Source organism: Macrotis lagotis, chromosome 7 (genome assembly GCF_037893015.1).
Source record: "Macrotis lagotis isolate mMagLag1 chromosome 7, bilby.v1.9.chrom.fasta, whole genome shotgun sequence".
In the NCBI taxonomy this organism is placed as follows: Eukaryota; Metazoa; Chordata; class Mammalia; order Peramelemorphia; family Peramelidae; genus Macrotis; species Macrotis lagotis.
This window is the reverse complement of record NC_133664.1, coordinates 186187779-186209130: the sequence shown is the minus strand read 5'-3', so window position 1 is coordinate 186209130 and position 21352 is coordinate 186187779. Positions and strand designations below refer to the sequence as shown.

General features: G+C 36.7%; 1 protein-coding gene across 4 annotated transcripts in view; it reads right to left on the bottom strand.

Annotated features, from left to right (window-relative positions):
- The window catches only part of DNAI7 (dynein axonemal intermediate chain 7), a 116671-nt gene that overhangs the window by 72883 nt on the left and 22436 nt on the right, over positions 1-21352 (bottom strand). For 3 of the 4 annotated variants that reach the window (XM_074194229.1, XM_074194232.1, XM_074194230.1), the window contains 3 exons: positions 15287-15349; positions 12377-12479; positions 10786-10877 (listed from right to left, as the gene is read on the bottom strand). In XM_074194229.1, coding sequence (XP_074050330.1) covers positions 10786-10877; positions 12377-12479; positions 15287-15349 — 258 coding nt within the window. The remainder of the gene's footprint in view (positions 1-10785; positions 10878-12376; positions 12480-15286; positions 15350-21352) is intronic. The other variant, XM_074194231.1, reaches the window with a different exon arrangement.

Sequence of the window (21352 nt, the reverse complement as noted above, 5' to 3'; positions counted from 1 at the left end):
ATTGGGAGGGTAGTGATGCCCTCTATAGTAATAGAGAAGGTAGTAGCAGGTTAAGAAGGATATGGGGTGCAGGAGGAGAAGGAAAAATGAGTTCGGTTTTGAATATGTTGAGCTTAAGATGACCAATCAGTTCAAGATGTCTAAAAGCAATTAGAGATGAGAGTTTGGAGGTCAACAATGAAGTTAAATTAGGAAAGGTACATTTGAGAATTGTCAACATAAATTGTAATGAAAATCCATGGAGGCTAAAGACCACTGAATGAAGCAGAAAAGAGAGGAAAAAAGAAGTTTCAGGATATAACACGTTTGGATAGGAGGATGTTATCTGAACAGGTGACTTAGAAAGATTGGTCAGATAGACAGGAAAAGAGGTGGTGTCCCCAAAACAGGGTGATCCACAGTGTAAAAGACTACAGAGAAGTCAAGGAAATTGAAGATTGCGAAAAAGGTCATTGGATCTGGTAATTAAGATATAGGTTGGAATCTATGATTTCACAGGTTTAAGAAACACACAGGTTGAGGGAATTAATTGCCTCTATCAAGGCAAGGCAGATAAATGTCTTTCTCCACCAAACTGTGCGGGTATGTGATCAACTCTCCTTTGTCCATTTCAGATAAATGAAGTTCATCCAATTGATACCCATTCTCTTTGCTTTTTCTTCCATGTGTCTATGCTCTTTTCAGATAGCCTAATTATGACTATATAATTCTACTTCTTCCATCCTATTCTAGTGTATTCCTTTTACCTTCCTTCTCTTTCCCTTCTTAAAAACCTCAGAACTGGGGCAGCTAGGTGGAACAGTGAATAGAGTACCGGTCCTGGAGTCAGGAGGACCTGAGTTCAAATCCAGCCTCAGACAGTTACTAATTACCTAGCTATCACTTGGGCAAGTCACTTAAGCCCACTGCCTTGCAAAAACCTAAAAAAAAAAAAAAAATCTCAGAACAGAACCAATCTGCTCCATCACCTCTATTTTTCTTATTCACTCCCTCAAAATCCCTTGAAAACATTAAGGTTTTTTAGTTGTCTTACATTCTTTTTTCTATTTTTTTAATCTTTTAATGCTTTTCTAATATTTCTTGAAGTTCTCATTGGTTTCAAGTTAATCTATTATACTTTTAAGGGTGTACATTACTTGGATAAGGTTTACCAAATTTCTTCTAAGTTATTCCTCCTTAATTTGATTTTTTAAGTTTTGTTTCATCTCCTCTAACTATTCGTGTAAACTTTGTAGAACATTCATTTTTCCTTTGAGTCTCCATTTGAAGTTGTTACAGGGTTACTTCCTCTTTCTTTTGGAGGATCCCTAGATATGGAATAATTTTTTTATAATGATCAGTATCATTATTGGTTTAATCATTTCTCCATCTTTAGCTCCTAAATTAGATCTTTGTGCTAAATCCAGACTCAACCCTTCCCCTTCTTTGCTGTACTTCTGAAGAATGTGATCAGTTTTATTTGGTCTCATTTGGGTCTCCCAGGTTCTTTGTCATAGTCTTTTATCTTTTGGGACAGGCCACCCCAGGGTGAAATTCGGGATGTTGAATCTTCAGGTCTTCAGGATCTCAAGAGACCTTATATTCCTAGGCTTTTTCCACATAAGCACTACCATGCTGTGCTACAGCTCCCCCACAGGGATTTCAGTGTTCCTACTCTAGGACTTTCTGAAAAATCTAGAGTTTTCTGACCTCCCTGGGACTTTTCAAGGGTCCTTCCTTTCTTGGTTACTACCATCAGAGACCTAAAAGCTGCATATGTTTCTGATCCATCTCTGATCACAATGAGAATTGACAATTTATTTGCCTGTATGAACTGACATTAGCTTTGTTGGCAGGCTTCTGGATTGGTTCTATGTACTTATGAAGTAAACAGTAGTTTACTATTGCTTCTCACTGGATTTTTTAAAAGCATTTTTCAGTCTAATGAAAACTTCTATGTTCTTGCTAAAGTAGTAAGGTAAGCTGGGTGATCTGCCTCCTTTCAGTCAGACTGCTGCTTCTCAATCCTTTTCATAGGTTCAAAGGAATTTATCACCTGCTATGTGTGGATATGCTCCCATCAATCTTATCATGGACCTCTTTTCACCTACTTTCTCATCTCATAAACTCCAAGGATTCCACTATCATCTCTGTGCAGATGATTCCCAAAACCATACTAGACATGTGAGTATATATATTCCTAGTGCCTTTCTTGAACTATAATCTTGCATTATAAATGGCCTATTAGATACTTCCAATTCTAGGTCCTATATAACTCCAACTCAACATCTCTAAAACAGAACTCACCATCTTTTTTTCAACCCTTGTCTTCCTAATTTCCCTATTCCTGTCAATGACAGTAGTCACTGAGATTCATAACCTAGGACTCATTCATAATTCTGTACTCACACTCACATGCCATCTCCAGTTAGATGTGATATTTTGTTGATCCCACAATCCCTCTCCTCTCCCTTCTCTACTCATGCTACAATCAGGCTAGTTCAGGATTAATGCCTCTTACCTAGACTATTGAAATAGCCTCCTAATTGGTCTTCCTGCCTTTAATTCTCCCTTTTCCCATATCCCACACTGATGATGTTGATATTCCTAAAGGATAAAGCTGACCATGTCACTCCCCTACAAAAGAAGCTCCAGAAGCTCCCTGTTATCTCTAGGATCAAAAACAAACTCCTCTGATTGGCACATAAAGCCCTTCACAAACTGCCTCTAGCCTATTTTCCCACATTTATTATACAATATGCCACTCATTCACTAGGATGATTCCAATCAAATGGCCTTCCCTCCTATTACCTGAATACTCCATCTCAGTCTGTCCTTCAAAGCTCAGCTTTACTTCAAAACCTTTGCTGGTTCCCGCGGCAGATCATCTATAGTCTCCATATCACTTTGTATTTATATTTATTTGCTTATCAATGAACATGGTATGTGTCACTAGTAGAAAGCAAGCTTCTTGAGAACAGGCACAATCTCACTTTTTTATTCATGTTGCCAGACCTTAGCATAGTACCTAATGTAAAAAATGCTAATTGATTGGAAATACCTTCCTTCATTAATTATAGTATCAATGTTCCAAATATTTATAATAAATTGTGAGAGAAGGGAGATTGGAGAGAAAATACTGTGTGTTCTTTAACTTTTAATAGGATTCTTGAAGCCTGGGAAAGTTAACTGACCACAAGGGCAGAAAGTGGCAAAGCTGTGATGTGACCCAAAGCCTCAAAACTTCAAATTTGCCACACCAAGTTTTGTGTTCTTTCCAATGAGCAATAAATGAATCAAAAAACTTGAGAACTGAAAAATATTTCAGTTATCTTGTCTAATCTAAATCCAAAAAGAATCCCAACTATAGCCTACCTGAGATTGGTCATTCAGTCATGAAAACTTCCAAGAGAGAACCCACTCCACTGTAGGACATTCCCTTCTCCTGAACAGCTCTATTGGGAATTTTGACCTCTTTCTAATTTTTACCCGTTGCTCCTAGTTCAACCTATAGAATACAGACAATCTAATCACTATTTCCACATGACATCCCCTCAAATAGACAGCTCTCATGACCCCCCCCAAGACTTCTCTTCTTTAGTATAAAGATTCACAGTTTTTTTCCAGTAAGCCTCATATAACATAGGAAAAGGAAAGAAACAAGCATTTATTTCACTTACTTGTGCCAGACCCTGTGCTGTGTTTTTTATAAATATTATCTCACTTGATCATCACAACAATCCTAAATAAGTTCAGCATCCTGGTTGTCCTCATCTAGGTACTTTCAAGTTTATATGTTAGCAATTCATTCAATTCAATCCAACAAAAATTTTGTTACTACTATAAAAAGAACAATGTTATATGTAGGGAATAAAATCCCTCAAATAGCTTACAGTCTTCTAGTGAGTATATGGCAAATATGAAAATAGAATAGTCAAAGAAAGATGCAGACCAAGTGACCTGAAGGAATTGGCTAATGTTTTATGGTAAAAGTGCAATCTGAGCCTGGGCCTTAGAAGGGAAAAAATCAATAGGCAGAACTAAGGATAAAGTATATTCCAAGAATAGGATACAGCTAAATGAATATACAAAAGGGAGAAAGAATAGTGCAAAATGAAGGAAGGTCCATTTGGCTATAAGTAGAATTTGTGAAAGAGAGTAGAAAAATAGGTTGAAGCAGATTGTAGAAGAACTGAATACCCAAATTGAGGAATTTTTATTTTATTGCAGAGGAAACAAAGAGCCACTGAAAGTTTTATAGCAGGGGAAGAGCTGGTTAAGACTAAGCATTATTATTTTTCTTTTAGCATCCAAATGAAGGATGGATTAGAGAAAGGAGACTGAAAGCAGAATAACAAATTAAGAGATTATTACAATAAAGGCCTTTTCTCATTAAAAAAATAGAAACTATTACAACAGTTTCTAAACAAGGGTAAAGTCTAAGCCTGAAGACTTATCTTCCTGTGTTCAAATCTAGTCTCAGACACTTCTAGCTATGTGATCTTGGGCAAGTCACTTAACCCTATTTGCCTCAGTTTCCTCATCTATAAAATGATCTGGAGAAAGAAATGGCAAACTACTCTAGTATCTTTTCCAAGAAATCCACGGTTTCATAATTTGGAGAAGAAAATGGCAAACTACTCCAGTATCTTTACCAAGAAACCCCCAGACAGAGTTTGGAAGAACTGGAAATGACTGAACAACAACAAAAGTTAAGAGTTATTAAGGCTGGAAGTAGGATGGAAGCAACAGCATGGGCAGAAAAGAGGGAATAGACTTGAGAGAAGGGGAAAAGATGTGAGGAGTATCTCTACAAGCTCTGGTTTATTGCAAATGATGTATTCTGGGCGGGGGGAGGGAAGAGACTAGATAAAAAAAGTAGTCTAGGTAGGAAGGTAGGAGGGAAAGAATTCTAAATAGGCAGAAAGTAAAATCTGGAATAGAGAAGCTGATAAGCAGCACTAGATAGAGGAGAAAATGAATGAGGAGAAACTTTAAAGTGCTACCTCCAGATAGAAGTCTCTGCAGAGATAATGAATCTAGAGCTCTTTAAAAGGCTCTAGAAGGATCTAATTTTCTCTGGAGAACTCACAGGGGCAAGCAGAAGTAACAGCCCCAGAAGTAACCACCATCACGCTAACTTCTCCTTTGAGGTTTTCTTCATCAGTCCCCATCAAACCATGTTGTCAATCAATCAAAATGCAGTTAATAAGGACTAATTACCTATTATGCAATGTGGAGACAAAACTAAAAAAATAAGTCATCTATACTTGCAATGAAGTTACATTTTAATGGGGGGAATGGAGAATATATATTTACACAGAATAAATCTAAAGAGAATAAAATACAAAGTAGTTAAACATAGGGTAGTTTGAGTGGAAGGGCCCTACACATTGTGGAGATCAAGCAAAGATTTGAGGTAGAAGGGAGCATTTCAGCCATGTCCTCAAAGAGTTAAAAGATTCTATGACATGGAGGTGCCAGGGTAATGTTACCATGTCAGTGTAGCAGGTGAGGAAATAGAGAGAAAGTCAATTAGGTTGGAACATGAAAGATGGGAGGGACAAGAACAATAGAAAGGAAGACTACCCCTCAGGACTGGGTCCAGGAAGCAGGGGATTTCAGTGAGTCAACTTTGGGGGTGCTTAATGACCTGGAATGGAAGGTCTCTGGTCTTCACCTCAGAACATACAGCAGTATTCTATGAATGTTTCTGGTTTCTGGTCCACTTATCAACTTTCAAATGACTGATGAGCCAGAATTGCACCTTCTTTTCTAGGCTGCTCTCCTGACACCAAAGCCAAAGAAATTGTCCCACCCTAGAATGGCTGCCCATTCTTCTTATTGGCTTTTTCCTCCCCAAACCTCCACTTTAAGGAAAAAGTCTAGGTCAGTTGTGTCTCCCTTCTTCTCCAAGCTCTACTCCTAGCTTTCTAGCCTTTCTCTACTATTCCCCTTTCCCTCTCCCTTTTCAGCTCCCTTTTATATATTGTCTTCCCTAATTAGACTGTAAGGGAAAGGATCTTTTTTTTCAGTAAATTTTTATCTTCCCAGTGCTTGGTACAATGACTGGATCATTTTTTTTATTATTGTTGAGTTGTTTCAGTGACCCCCATTTGGCATTTTCTTGGAAGAGTTACTGGAGTGGATTGCCATTTCCTTCTCTGGCTCATTTTACAGAGAAGGACACTGAAGTCCATGTGTCACAACTCTGGGTCACACAATTAGGAAGCATCTGAGGTCACATTTGAACTCGGGTCCTCCTGACTCCAGGATCAGCACTCTATCCACAAACCACCTAGCTGTTCTCTGGTTCAGAGGAATCCTTAATCAAGGCTTACTGATTTGACTTTCAGAATGGACCAACTGACCCAGGTGAGGAGGCCTAGTCTGCAATAAACCTCTGGCTTGGGAGACAGAGTCATCACTGATGGACTCTCATGCTTGACCACTGGAAACAAGAGACTAAACTGTGACCTAATGAGTTCCAAAAGGTTTGAAGAGCCTCCAGTAGTCTGAGAGCAGGAATCCTCATCAGAGTTTCCAGGCAATCGAGCCTGGTGAATCCTAGCCCAGCAAATGACTTGCCCCCAAGTCAAGATTCCAGGTCTTACAGGCAAGACAATACCTAGGCTATGCTAATTTGGAAGTAAAGGTTGGGAAACCAATACTTTGTAGAAACAGTTTAAAGGTTGAACCTACTCTGCCCAGGGACTAAGATGGAATAAGAAAGTGTGTTCCTGGATATTGAGGAGTAAGGTTTATACTTTTGTTCTATTTATATCATCTCAGTAAATATCCCTGTGTAACAGATAGTAGATATTAATTTGTTAAATCAAAGTGGAACACTAATCACTAGTGACTAATATTGCAGAGCACATACCAGGATGGAAATATAAGATTATAGAAAAACCTCACTAATAAAAGAACAGCAATAACAATCCATAATCTCTTAAATCAGAACCCTGAGGGAGATTTTTAGCCAGCCTTCACTCCTAGAACTTGTGTACATGAATTGGGAGAAGTGCAGAGTTTCACTATATTACAATGAGGCTAGAAAGATAGGTTGGAGCCAGGTTGTAATGGATTATAAAAGCAAGAAGTTTATAATTTATCTAAGAGGGAATGGGGGGGGGGGGTTCTTGTAATTTATAAAAGAAGAAAGAAACACTGCCAGACCTGCTTTGTAGCTTCTCCTTTGAGGTTCAAATCCATCTACCCATATCACTCCATCTAGTTCTATTTTGCTGTAATATACCAGTCTCCATGTAATTCCATTTCCATTGCTTTGTGTTTATAATCTTATCTTAATCTTCCTTCATAAGAGATGAGCAATTTGATATTTCTTAATTTTTACTTGCATTTCATCAAGTTTTAAAGATTTCTGCAATTTTTGTCATATTTACTCATTCTTAAGCAGTTGACTAAATTAAAATATAATGCTGAGGGGGAGGCTAGGTGGCACAGTGGAAAGAGCACCAGTCCCAGAGTCAGTAGTACCTGAGTTCAAATCCAGCCTCAGACATTTAATAATTACCTACTTGTATGGCCTTGGGCAAGCCACTTAACCCCATTGCCTTGCAAAAAAAATCCTTAAAAAATGTGTCTTAAAACACGTCTTTATTTTGTTTGTTTGCAAGATAATGGGGTTAAATAACTTGCCCAAGGTCACACAGCTAATATCAAGTGTCTGAGACCAAATTTGAACTCAGGTCCTCCTGACTCCAGGGCAAGTGCGCAATACAAAGTATCATCTTGCTGCCCCCATGCTGAACATTTCTTTAACTTAAAAAAAAATCCTTAATACTTTATTCATTGTATTTAGTTTTCATTTTTCTCACAGAGAAAATTCAGTTGTAATTCACTTTGACAACACAATCTTTGCTGAAAAAATTCCCTGTGCTGTTTGATTTCTATTGCATAGAAAAGGAATATTATGACTATCCCATAGCATTATGTGGAAAGTCTTCAAAGTCCATACTTCCCCTTACAATTCAATTACTGTCTTTAATTCATTCCATAATATAATTTCTTATCCAATCTAAATCACTCTCTGTTTTTCTGGTTCATTACATGGTAGATTCACTATCCTTTTCCTATAGGAAGCCATGGTCTCTTAATAAAGTATTTGAAAAAGTTCACATCAAAAGTTGTCCTGTTATTTCTTCATACTGTATTTTCTGCCTTCAAATATTTGATATAATAAGGAATTACCTATTTGAAGCAAATATATAGGCAATATATTCTATTCATGTATATATGAAAAATCATCCAGGGAAGAAGCCACAACCAGGAAAAATCAACAATAATCCCCCTTCTTTCTTTTTGCTTTCTAAATCAAGTACTCCAACTTTATCCATAATAGAACACTCATAAAAGCCAAGAGTCTTTCTTATAGTCACCCAGTGTTCAAATATGTTAGTCTTGTTCTTAATATAAGTTCTTTACCCAATTTAGTATGTTCTTTCTGCCCCTTAGTGTACCTGTGAAAAAATTCAATTGTTTCATGTTTTCAGCAGAAAAGGGCTATCCACCCTTCACAAAAGAAAATGAGACTGAGTGTCCCCTCCATTTCTGGAGGGTTAAGGCAATGGGGTTAAGTGACTTTCCCAAGGTCACACAGCTAGGTAATTATTAAATGTCTGAGGCAGGATTTGAACTCAGGTCCTCCTGACTCCAGGGTCTGTGCCCTACCCACTGCGCCACCTAGCTTCCCCTAGATCCCCCTCCATTTTTAAGAAATTCAGAACCTTTCTCCACTCCAATCCCCTGACCTCTTATTTGAGAAAGTAAATATGCATGTTGCTGTCTCCTTAAATACCCTGACCACCCAGTTCAGCAAACTCATCTCCTCTAACCTACAACTTTACTTTATCTCAGCTAACCTCAGAAGTAGTCACAACTTAAATCTCATCATCACCCATAACTGTGTCAACCTTATCGTCTATTCTGAAATTAAATCCCAGGATGCTAAAGAATTTATAGTTGTGATTGCAAATGTGACCACCATCAGCAATCTTTATGAAATAACAGAGAATGGGGATGGTGAATTCACAGGAACCACAAACACAAAACTCTTTTTAAGGACTAATGCAAAGTACTGTTAGAAGATACTAAAAAATATATAAATATATAAAAAGTTCAAATAAAATAGTATCTAACCTGGAGAAGCTTATATTGATTAATGGATCATTGTCAACCTAACTGAAGGTCTCTAGTGATATGCCACAAAGTTTTATCCTCAGTACCCTTCAACATTTTCATAAGTTCTTTGAATGACATAGAAGTCACACATCAAATTTGTAGGGAAGGACTGCTAGTATACTGAATGACAGAATCATAAGATAAAGATTCAAACCAAAAAATTTAAAAGAGATTAATACAAATTACTGTGCTTTGGTTTAAAAAAGTAATTGCATATCTGTGGGGTGGGGGTGGAGGGAGGGAAGCAAGATTGGGGGAAAATTGTAAAACTCAAATAATATCTTTAATAAAAATAAATTTAAAAAAAGTAATTGCACAGATACCTAAGGGGAGAACCATTGTTTAACAAATAATGTGAAAAAAAATATTTAGAAGTTTTAGTGGACCACAGACTCAATATGAGTCCACTGTGATTAAATATAATAATGAAAATTTAGGTTACATTTATGGAAATATCCAGAATAAAGGAAGTTATGGTTTGTTTATATTCACCTTAGTCCTTTCACTTTTAGAGCATTCTGTTCTCAGAACCAGACTTTGAATGGGATATTGATTAACTGGCATAGGTCTAGAGAAGGGTCAACAGGTTAGTGACAATTGAAAGATTAGGGTTTATGGAATGTAAAGGATAGAGTTATTTAACTTAAAGAAGAAACTGCTTATGTAGAACATGATGGTTATCTTCAAATATTTGAAAAGGCTATCTAGGAAAGAGAGATTAGATAGTATCTATAGCACCAAGAGTGAAAATTAAAACTAATGGATAGAAATTACATAGAGAGGAATTTGGAAGATTTTTGTTCAGCATAAGGAAGAAATCTGAAAACATTCAAACTTAAAAATGGAATTGGCTGTCTTGTGAGTACAACTGTAGAAATGTTCACCCACTGGCAGTGACTCATTTCAATTCAATTAAATTCAAAGTATCATTGATTAAGAAGCTAAAGGGATGCCACAGGTCATCTAGTTCAACTTCTCTCATTTGATAGTGAAGGAAATTGAGACCTAGGCAAGTGAAGTGATTCGCCCAAAGTCTCACAGGTAATAATCCAGAGGAGTAGGATTTGAACCTAGGCAAGTCTTCTGCCTTAAGAGTCAGAGGTCTTTCTACTCATTCCATAAAACTGAATACAAATAAATTTGAGTGCTTTGTGCTAGGTGTTCACTATATAAAGATTAAAAATAGCACCTGACTCACAGATCTTAGATTCTACCAGGAGGATTCAGCAAGTAAACAGTTATGTATACTATTTCTATATATGACAGCGCCCTTAGAACAGGATGGGGAAGAGGGGACAACAACACACTAAAGGTCAGTCATTTGATCTGGTAAGGACACAGCAACCACAGGCAAGAGTTGAAATTCAATAAATCTAAGAGATTTTTAGGGTTATACTAATTAAAAATTTGCCCAATTTTAGAAGGCAATGATGTCATAAATATCCAAATGGCCCTTGGAAGAAAAAAGGTTCTCCACCCCTGTTTTAATGGGATCTAAGGCTAGAGTAGGTGACTTGTAGTCTCCCTCCAACTACTAAATTTTATGATTCTAGTATTCTTCTACAACATTACTTAAATTCCTAATAAATATGACAGACTAACCTTTTCTATTAATGCTTCCCATTTAAGCTTTTCAATTTGTTGTTTATGAAATTTCTCTGCTGCTTCCTGTTCAGCTTTCAAACGGGCTTCCTCTGAAGAGAAAAATCAAACATTTATCCTTAATGCAGTCACTATTTGATTTTAAAGAATAATCAGAATTATTTCAACTATTTTTTTATTTATAGATATTTGGGACATTTTGAGGACAATCTCAGACTTTACTAAATGGCAGAAATGAACCCTGCTCTTTTTTTGGGGGGGGGCGGGGTAACAAGGCAATGGGGTTAAGTAATATGCCCAAGGTCACACAGCTAGTTAATTATTAAGTGTCTGAGGCTGGATTTGAACTCAGGTCCTCCTGATTCCAGGGCTGGTATTCTAACCACTGTCGGCACTTAGCTGTCCAAACCCCTGCTCTTGTGGGTAAGGGAGGCTGTAAGGAGGTAAATGGGAAGATAGGAAAAAGGGAGAAAGAAGGAAAGAAAAACACTATTAATCATTTTGGGAAGAAGTGCTGCTGAAATGATTGTGGGAATGGAATTTTCTTTATTGTAATGATGGACTATTAGAAAGTATTTAGTCTTCAAAAAATGAAGATTGAGATGGAATATGATTTATAACATTATAACATGAGTAATATGAATACAAAAATTGAAGAGGTAATTTAGGACACACAAAACATCCTAGTAAAAAACAATAAAAATAGAGCATATTGTATAGGGAGAAAATATAAATATGAACATTCAGGAAGAGCTTAAATTAACACATGATCGATGGTCATAATATACTGTTAACAGGAAAGTGGACTCTTCAGTGTATATCTCTAATCTCTTTCCTTGCTTTTGCTATCAGACAAAAATATTGAGTTGGAGGGACTATGGGTCAGTTTCAATTTATCATTTCTTAAATTCAATTTTCTAATAAGTAGATAATGTGACATTATTTCTCTACATATAATGAAATACAAATGAGTTTATATCAGGTTATATGAAAAAGGCATTACAAGAATTTAAATGGGAAATCTTTATAGCCTATGTTCCAACAACTAGATTTCTCTAAAGAGCTACGTTGTTTTTAAAAAAAAAATCACTTATCAAAAGTCACTATTTTTAAAGTATTTTAAATTAACACATATATTTTTAAGTTCTGAAGACTTACAGCATTTTCAAAATAATCCAAATTGTTACAAAAGACTAGGGAAAAATTTTAAAAGTGTTAGAACCTCCTTAGATTAGGAAACTAAACATAACTAGAAAATTGCCTTCAAGTATAAAACATCATCCAAACTAATTTTGACTAACATTTTATTTAATTTAATTTGTAAATTACACTTTTGGTATTTCAATTATATGTTATCTCCTCCCACAGGATATAAACTACAAGAAGACAAGACTTATGTCATGATTATCTTTATATCTCTAATACCTAACACAGTAGTTGGGCACATAGTATTAACTGATTAATTGATGTGACATTTAAGTATTGGTCAGATATGCTATTGTAAAGTTAAACAATAAAATGATTTATTTAGCTCCTAGGAATCCAAGATCTACCAGCTGTATTACAACAATATTAATTCTGTGTGCTGTACCTTCCTCCTTCAGTTTTTTTTCTTCCTCCTCTTGTAGCAGTCTCAGTCGCTCCATTTTGGAGATTTTCTTTTTCTTTTCAGTATGAGTACCACCCTTAGTCACCTTGGGCATACAATAAGACTTTATCACAAGTATAAACTGAAAGCATCATTTTCCCAAAATAGTTTATCTGACATACACATCTGCCTTCAAGAACCAGTGTCAGAAACTAGATCAACTATATTTCAGTAAAATATATTTTATAGAAGCTTGACAATGATTTTGTTTAGTGACTAGTGGACAAGAATAATAACAGCAAAATTCACCTTTATACAGTATTTAATGATTAACAAATGACTTTTCTCATAACAGTTCTGAGTTAATAATTTTTGTCCTTTGTTTTTGAAGAAGACCATGACATTAGGGAGATGATGCCATGACAAGCACATGAATTAGATTTGAGTGAGGGGGTGCTGTGTCTCATGTTCTCCTCCAGAGTCATCTGATCCAGTGGTCAGATATGAATCAGGATGACTGGAGATGGCCCTGGATGTGAGGCAACCAGGGCCAAATGACTTGCCCAAGGTCACACAGCTAGTGAGAGTCAAGTGTCTGAGATCAGATTCGAACTCCCATCCTCCTGACTCCAAGATCAGTGCTCTATCCACTGTGCTACCTAGCTGTCCCTGAGTTAATAGTATTAGTACCATTAGTCATACTTCACAGATCATTATAGGAGTATAGAGTTAGAATTAGAAGAAAATATCAAGGTCATCCAGTTAAAATCATTTTTCAAAGCAATGAAACCAGGGCCTAAAATGGTTAGATGACAAACCTGAGTCCAAGATATGTTTTGGCTTGCTCATGAACATATGATGTAAGATATTCAAACTTCACTCTATCTTATGAGTTAACATCTTGTCAAACTCCAGTTATTTAACTGGTTACTCATGGTTTTAGATTAAAATCATGGTAAAGCTGCCAGTTCAACCAGATAATAAGAATGGCTTCTATCATGATAGTAACTTCATTTATTTCCTTGGTTGGTCTTAATTCTGGCTGAAGGCATTTCTATTGGCATGAAGGATGGAAGCAGGAGTAAAAAATAAGTCCTGCAATCAGAATTACAATGGTGAAAAGAGACTGAACTGAAATCTTTTCCTCTTTCTCTCTTATAACCTCTCCTTTCCAACAATTCCACTATATCCAGGCTGGTTGGAGAGTATGAAGTTCCCCTTTATTGTGGTGACACCATAAGAAGGCGATTAGCAAATTTTGATAGGTTGAAGGATCCTACCTGAAGCTGAAGAAATCAGGGAACAATAACATAACAAGCAAGATGCTTTCTCCTGGTCCAGGTGTCTTTCCCTTGATGAACTGCTCTAGACTCTCTCTTCCTGTGCTGTAAATGGAAGGCACTACAACTTCATGACTAACTGGCTGAGTCCTTTTGGGTTAAGAGTTTTAAAGTCATGAATAATAGACTTCAGCAGGACCCGTAAAAGGCATAACTTGTCCCTTCCTTCCCCCCCCCCCCCCAATCCTTTGAACATCTGGGGTTTTCTGTTCCTCGTAGGTTTTCTCCATCTAGAATTTTTTAAAAGGCTCCTTGGGTCCTCACACTATAGAATTATAGACCTGTATGTATTTTTGCCAGCTCTGTTGTTAATCTAAAGTACTAGGGATTTCAATGTACTCCAAATTTCAGAAATAGAGCAAAAGGATTCCTGGAATAATAAAAATCACATGGATCTAAATTAGCTTAGGTAAAGAAGTTATCTGCTTATATATATTAGGGTTTTTTTTTACTTTAAATTTTCCAAAATGCTCTGTGTATGCATATTTTAGTCCTGTTTAGTATTGCCTGCTTTCAAACATATCTGTGTATAAGAGAGAATGTGAGAAAAAACTGAGTAGATGGAAAAAGAGATAGAAATGTAATGGACAATGGGCAATCGGCCAAGAATGTACTATTACTGTCAAGACCAAGAGAATCGTCATTCTAAGTTTCTTTCTTTCCTTTTTTCTATTTCTTTTTGCCATTTAATGAAAGATTTCATTTATTTATTTTGAGTTTTACAAATTTACCCCTATTCTTGCTTCCCTCCCCCCACCCCACCCCCACAGAAGGCAGTCTTTACATTGTTTCCATGGTACTCATGGATCTAAGTTGAATGTGATGAGAGAGAACCATATCCTTAAGGAAGAAAAATAAAGTAAAAGAGACAGCAAAATTACATAAGATAAGGGTTTGTTTGTTTGTTTTCTAAATTGAAGGTAATAGTCTTTGGTCTTTGTTCAAACTCCACAATTCTTTCTCTGGATACAGATGGTATTCTCCATCACAGATAGCCCAAAATTGTCCCTGCTTGGTGCACTGATGGAATGAGCAAGTCCATCAAGGATGATCATCACCCCCATGTTGCTTCAGGGTGTACAATGTTCTTCTGGTTCTGCTCATCTCGCTCAACATCAGTTCATGCAAATCCTTCCATGTTTCCCTGAATTCCCATCCCTCCTGGTTTCTTTCTTTTTATTTTTGGTTAATATGATTTTATTTATACATTACTAAAATATTCTTGTTTAAGAGTAAACATAAAATCCCCTCCCCCACAAAAATATAGAACCTCATGAAAAATAAAGTAAAACAAAGGAAAAAAATGTGTTTCTGTCTGTGTTCTGATACCATCAGCTCTGTCTCAGGTGGATCACATTCTTTATCATAAGTCCATCACAAAAGTTACTTCCTTATTTTTCCATAGTTGCTGTTGTTGATTGTAATTCCCTCCATCCATTCCTCACCACTACCATATATTAAATTTTCTCTCTCCTTTCACTCTGTCCCTCTTCTAAAATGTGCTGTAGGGTAGCTGAATGGTACAGTAGACAGAGCACCAGCCCTGGCCCCAAGAGGCCCCCAAACCACATACCACTCCAGAGAGACAGCAACCACCCAGTCCCGTGATCCTGGACAAGCCACTCAATCCCAGCACCTTGTAAAAAAGTAAAAAAAGAAATGTGCTATAACTGACTATTCTCTCCTATAATGGACCCTCTCCTCTATCACCCACATCCCCCCTCCCATCCCCCTTCTCTCCTTTTTACTCTAGATGTCTATATTCTATTGAGTGTGTATGTTATTTCCTCTCTGAGCCATTTCTGATGAGTGAAGGTTCCTTCATTCCCCCTCACTTTCCCCCCCTTCCATATCATTGCAAAAAAAATAACTTTTATATGAAATATCTTAGCCTATTCCACCTCTCCGTTCTCTTATTCCCAGTACATTTCTCTTTTAGCCATTGATTCCATGTTTACAATACATTATATCTTCAAATTCAGCTCTCTCCTGTGCTTCATCTAAGGTTCATATGAGCATTAACAGTATCATTTTTCTATGCAGGAATACATGCAGTTCATTATCAAGTCCCTCATAATTTACCCTTCTCCTCCACTCTCTATGCTTCACCTGAGTCCTGTATTTGAAGATCAAACTTTCTGTTCAGCTCTGGTCATTTCAACAGGAACATTTGTAATTCCCATTTCATTGAAAGTCCATCTTTGATTGGGTTCTGATTGTGATTCTGCTACTTAATTAGCCCTAAGTTACTGGCTTTCTCTAGATCACAACTTCTTTAATAAAAAATTATTTGTATAGTTTAAAAAAAAAAAGTTCACCTTTTACCCTGGAAGAGGATGTTTAGTTTTGCTGGATAGTTGATCCTCAGTTGCATTCCAAGTTCTTTTGCCTTCTGGAATATTATATCCCAAGCCCTAAGAGTCCTTAATGTAGTTGTTGCTAAGTCCTGTGTGATCCTGACTGCAGCTTCATGATATTTGAATTGTGTTCTTATAGCTACTTGTAATATTTTCTCTTTAACTTGGGAGTTCTGGAACTTGGCTATAATATTTCTGGGGGTTGGGTTTTTTTTGGATCTCTTTCTGGGGAAGATCAGTGGATTCTCTCAAATTTCTATTTTACCCTCTGCTTCTGGGATATCAAGGCAATTTTCCTGTAGGAATTCTTTAAAAATGAAGTCAAAGCTCTTCCTGATCATGACTTTCAGGTATTCCAATAATTTATAAATTATCTTTCCTAAATCTGTTTTCCAGATCAGTTGTTTTTTTTTTTCTAATGAGATGTTTCACATTTTCTTCTAATTTTTCATTTTGGGGGCAACTAGGTGGTGCAGTGGATAGAGCACCAGTCCGGGAGTCAGGAGCACCTGAGTTCAAATCCAGCCTCAGACACTTAGTAATGACCTAGCTGTGTGGCCTTGGGCAAGCCACTTAACCCCATTGTCTAGCAAAAAAAAACCAATTTTTCATTCTTTTGGTGTTGAAGTATTGTATCTTGATTTCTTATAAAGTAATCAACTTCCTTTAGCTTCATTCTACATCTGAAGGATTTGTTTTCCTCAGAGAGCTTTCTTATCTCCTCTTCCATCTGGCCAATTCTGCTTTTTTTTTTTTTTTTTAGGTTTTTGCAAGGCAAACAGGGTTAAGTGGCTTGCCCAAGGCCACACAGCTAGGTCATTATTAAGTGTCTGAGACTGGATTTGAACCCAGGTGCTCCTGACTCCAGGGCCGGTGCTTTATCCACTGTGCCACCTAGCCACCCCCCAATTCTGCTTTCTAAAGCATTCTTGTCCTCAATAACTTTTTGAACTGTTTTATCCATTTGACCTAAGCTGGTTTTAACATGTCATTTTCTTCAGTATTGTTTTGAATCTCCTTGACTAAGCTGCTGACTTGATTTTTTATGTTTTCCCTGCATCTCTCTCATTTCTTTTCCCAATTGTTCTTCTATCTCCCTTACTTGATTTTCAAAATCTTTTTTGAGTACTATCATAGCCTGAGCCCAACTTCTTGGAGTCTTTAGATGCAGAAGCTTGTACTTTCTCATCTTCAGACTGAGTATTTTGATCCTCCTTGGGATCATAGACAAAGTATTTGTCAATGGTCAGGGTTCTTTTTTTTTTCTGTTAACTCATTTCCCCAGCCTGTGCCTGGTTTGGGGGTGCTTCCTGAGCTTTTGAGCTTCATTTGGACACCCCCAAAAGGACCTCAATGTGTGGGACTCTGACTGCTCTCCTGGTCTGTGAATGACCACAAGTACACCCCTCTGCCATGGGGCTGAGGGAGGGAGGTCCCTGTTCTATGGGGGGCCTAGACTACGATCAGGATCTGAATGTGGTCAGAGTCCCAGAGTCCTGTTCCAGGGACAGACTTCGGAAGTCTCCCTCCACTCCCTTACATTCAGTGGGCTGAGCACTCGGGCACAGCTTCCTGGAGGCTCCTGCTTGCAGGCTCCGCGGGCTGCTTCCATTTCCTGGATCTGGGCTGCCAGCCCGCCATGCTGAGTGCACTGAGTGTGCCACGACCCCACTCAGGGCCTGGGCTTCGCACTTGTTTTGGCAGAGGTCTCCCTGCTGATCTTCCAAGTTGTACTTGGTTCTCTCTGGAGTGCAGGTGAGGAAACTGTTTCTGCTGCCTGGAGCCAATGCTCCCAGTCCCTCAGGGGCTGTTTCTGGGTGGCTGAAGTTTCTTCACTCTGGCAGGGCTGCCCCCTCTAACCTTGTGGAACAGAGTTTTTCCACAATTTTCCAGGTTACCTTGGCCTGGAGAACTGCCTCACTGGATCTTTCTGTGGGTTCTATCTCTCAAAAATTTAGTTAGAGTTATAATTTTAAGATTTTTGAAATATTTGGTAGAGAGCACCTTAGGAGAGGCTCTTCCACTGCTGCCATCTTGGTTCCACCTCTCTTTCTTTTTTTCTTTCTTTCTTTTTTCCTTCCTTCCTTCTTTCCTTCCTACTCTTTTGCTAGACACACTTAGCAAACAAGTTCAATTGGCAATCCCTGTGATATTTCAATATAGCTGTGATCATATTAACACAAGTACTCTCTCAGTGATACCGATTATAATAGTGATAATATTATTAAATATTATTTGTGATAATAAATAATATTGATATTATTAAATATTATTATTTGTGGATATTATTAAATATTAAATGTGATACTCAAGCTTCATTTTATATATTATGTATATAAATATTATGTATATTCATATATATTATAAATATAAATTTATATTTTATATATATGAAAGGTCAAATTTAATCACAACAAGTTAAATCTCAGTCTAGGAGTAACTTGCCCCTGTCACCATCAATCCATAGAAGCTCAGGCAGATGAGTAGTGTCATTATGTGGTTGTTTCATTGAAGTATTAGATAAATATTCTAAAAGTTAAACAATCTTTATATGTCTATATGTTGGAAGCACCCTAATATTTGTTATGATTCTCAGTGCCGTGTGTGTGTGTGTGTGTGTTTGTGTTTGTGTGTGTACTTATTTATTTATTTATTTTAGATTTGTACAAGGCAATGGGGTTAGGTGGCTTGCCCAAGTCCACACAGCTAGGTAATTATTAAGTGTCTGAGGCCAGATTGGAACTTAGATACTCCTAACTCCAGGGCCCATGGCTCTATCCACTGCACCTCCTAGCTGCTCCATGTGCCATTTATATTAATAAAAATATAATAAATTGGTATCCTCTCAAATTGTAACTTTTAAAATATTGAAATAACTCAAGAATAATTATAGGTAAGCTCAACAATTAAGTTTTAAAGTTTGGTTTTAACTTTTGAAAAATATCCCCTTATTATGACAAATCCATAACTAATTTGAAGATAAAAATCAGTTTAACTATAAAAAAGAAAATCATTTAAGTAGCAGAATAAACTGAAATAAAAGTTAAAAATCCATAAAATACAATTCACTATAGACAGATATAAATACGTCTATGTATAACTAGGTTCACAAGTTTTTTTTCCATTTTTTTCTTTTTTGCAAGGCAATGGGGTTAAGTGGTTTGCCCAAGGCCACACAGTTAGGTAATTATTTAAGTGTCTGAGGCCAGATTTGAACTCGGGTACTCCTGACTCCAGGGTCAGTGCTCTATCCACCGTGCTACCTAGCCACCCTAAGTTTACAATTTTTATTACTTTTGAAAGAGACCAATGCAAGATCCACTGTATTTGCTTTTTGTGATTAGTTGCCAATCATATGAAACCTAATATATTGCAGCAACATCTTGGAAAATATATATATAGAATATTATTAAGATGAGAATTTTTTTCAAGGAAAATTATTTGTGATGCAGCTAGGTGGCACAGAGGATAGAGCACCAAGCCCTGGAGTCAGGAGAACCCAAGTTCAAATCCGGCCTCAGACATTTAATAATTGCCTGGCTCTGTGACCTTGGTCAAGTCAATTAACCCCAATGTCTTAAATATATTTTAAAAAGGTTTAAAAAAATTAAATTATGTTTTTAAGTAGAAAATTAAAATTTTCAAAAAACCTTGCTTAAATTAAATCTTAAACAAATCTTAAACAAAGATTGCTTAAATTGTATAAAGTTGCTTTGAGATTGTTAGATTTTCAAAAGAGCCTCATTCCACAAGAGAATGACTGTCTGCCAGTAGCAATTGATAGCAATGAGAATGCTGCTTTCTGACTAAAACAAAGTAGTTTCAAATAGTTCCATTTGCAGACAAAACAGTGGAGAGAAAAAAGTTAGTAACTGATGACTTTTATAATTAATTTAATAAGAAACTAAAACTTCCCTGTTTCATTACCAGTATATGAAGCAACAAAATGTCCTTTTGATTTTATACATATATGTTAAAAAATTAATGTTAAGGGGAAGCTAGGTGGCACGGTAGATAGAGCACCAGCCCTGGAATCAGGAAGGCCTGAGTTCAAATCCAGCGTCAGACATTTAATAGTAATTACCTAGCTGGGTGACCTTGGCAAGTCATTTGATCCCATTACCTCAGGGGGGAAAAAAACTAAAAATTTAATGTTAAGAAAGTTATACTATTTTTCCAATCTATCAATGACAACACTACATTGAGAGAAATGTTCAATATGATTGTCAGGTTTTTTTTTTTTCAAATGACAATTTAATGTGAGAGAATTTTATTGAACTAACTGGAGCTCACTTTAACATGAATGAAGTATAGATCTACAAATACTAGGCAAAAAATGCTTTGTACAATCTGATCATTTAACATGCTTCAAGAGAAACTGAGAGGCCAACTGACTGACAAGCATCAAATAGGTTATACTATAATAGACAAGAAAAAGCTTATTATAGATGTGGGGGTTATTCTGGAATAAGTTTCCTGTGTACAAACAACAAATTTGTCAGAGAAAAGATCAGAATTAGTTGAGGTTTTTTAATGGAGTAATAAGAAAAAAGAATAGTATAAAATTGAAACAACTTACCCTAAACCATCTGAAAAAATGTATCTTAATCAGAAATCATTTGACAGACTTGCCAAACACACAGTCAAAGGAATATGGGAATGGGAATAAGCAAAGAAAGGATGGAACAACAAGATCAGAGAAGAGTTAGCATTTTGAACAGTTTGAGTGAAACAACTTATGTGATGGAAAACAATATGAAATGAAAGGTATATAGGAGCCTGAGAATTTATAAATGCAAGGCTAAGTAAGTTATATTTCATCCAAGAGACAAGGGGAAAGCTACTGAATCCCTGTTCTTTTGAGCAAAGGAATTAGGAATATTAGCATCAGTGTGGAGGTGTAGTACGTTGCAATGTGCTATGACTAATGATATAGGCAACAATGATATAAAGGATATATCAGAAAAATACATAACAAAAAAAGGTGTTATGTTTGGGGAAAAGCACATAGGACAGTATGGCCAAAATAGATTGGGTGACAGGAAGTAGCATGTGATCAGCCTGGAGAGATTAAAGATTGACTATGAAGGGTTTTAAATGTCAGACACATGCATTGGAAATATCAACTCAGTAGCTATATATAAAGTAAATTGTAAAAGGGAATGACAGGAAGCAGGGAAATCAATTAGGATTGTAATTGCAATGATGCAGGCTAAAAGTGATGGGTGCCACTGGTGAATTCTTCTCAAAACTTCCATTTTGAGGAAGGGCTCAAATCTGTC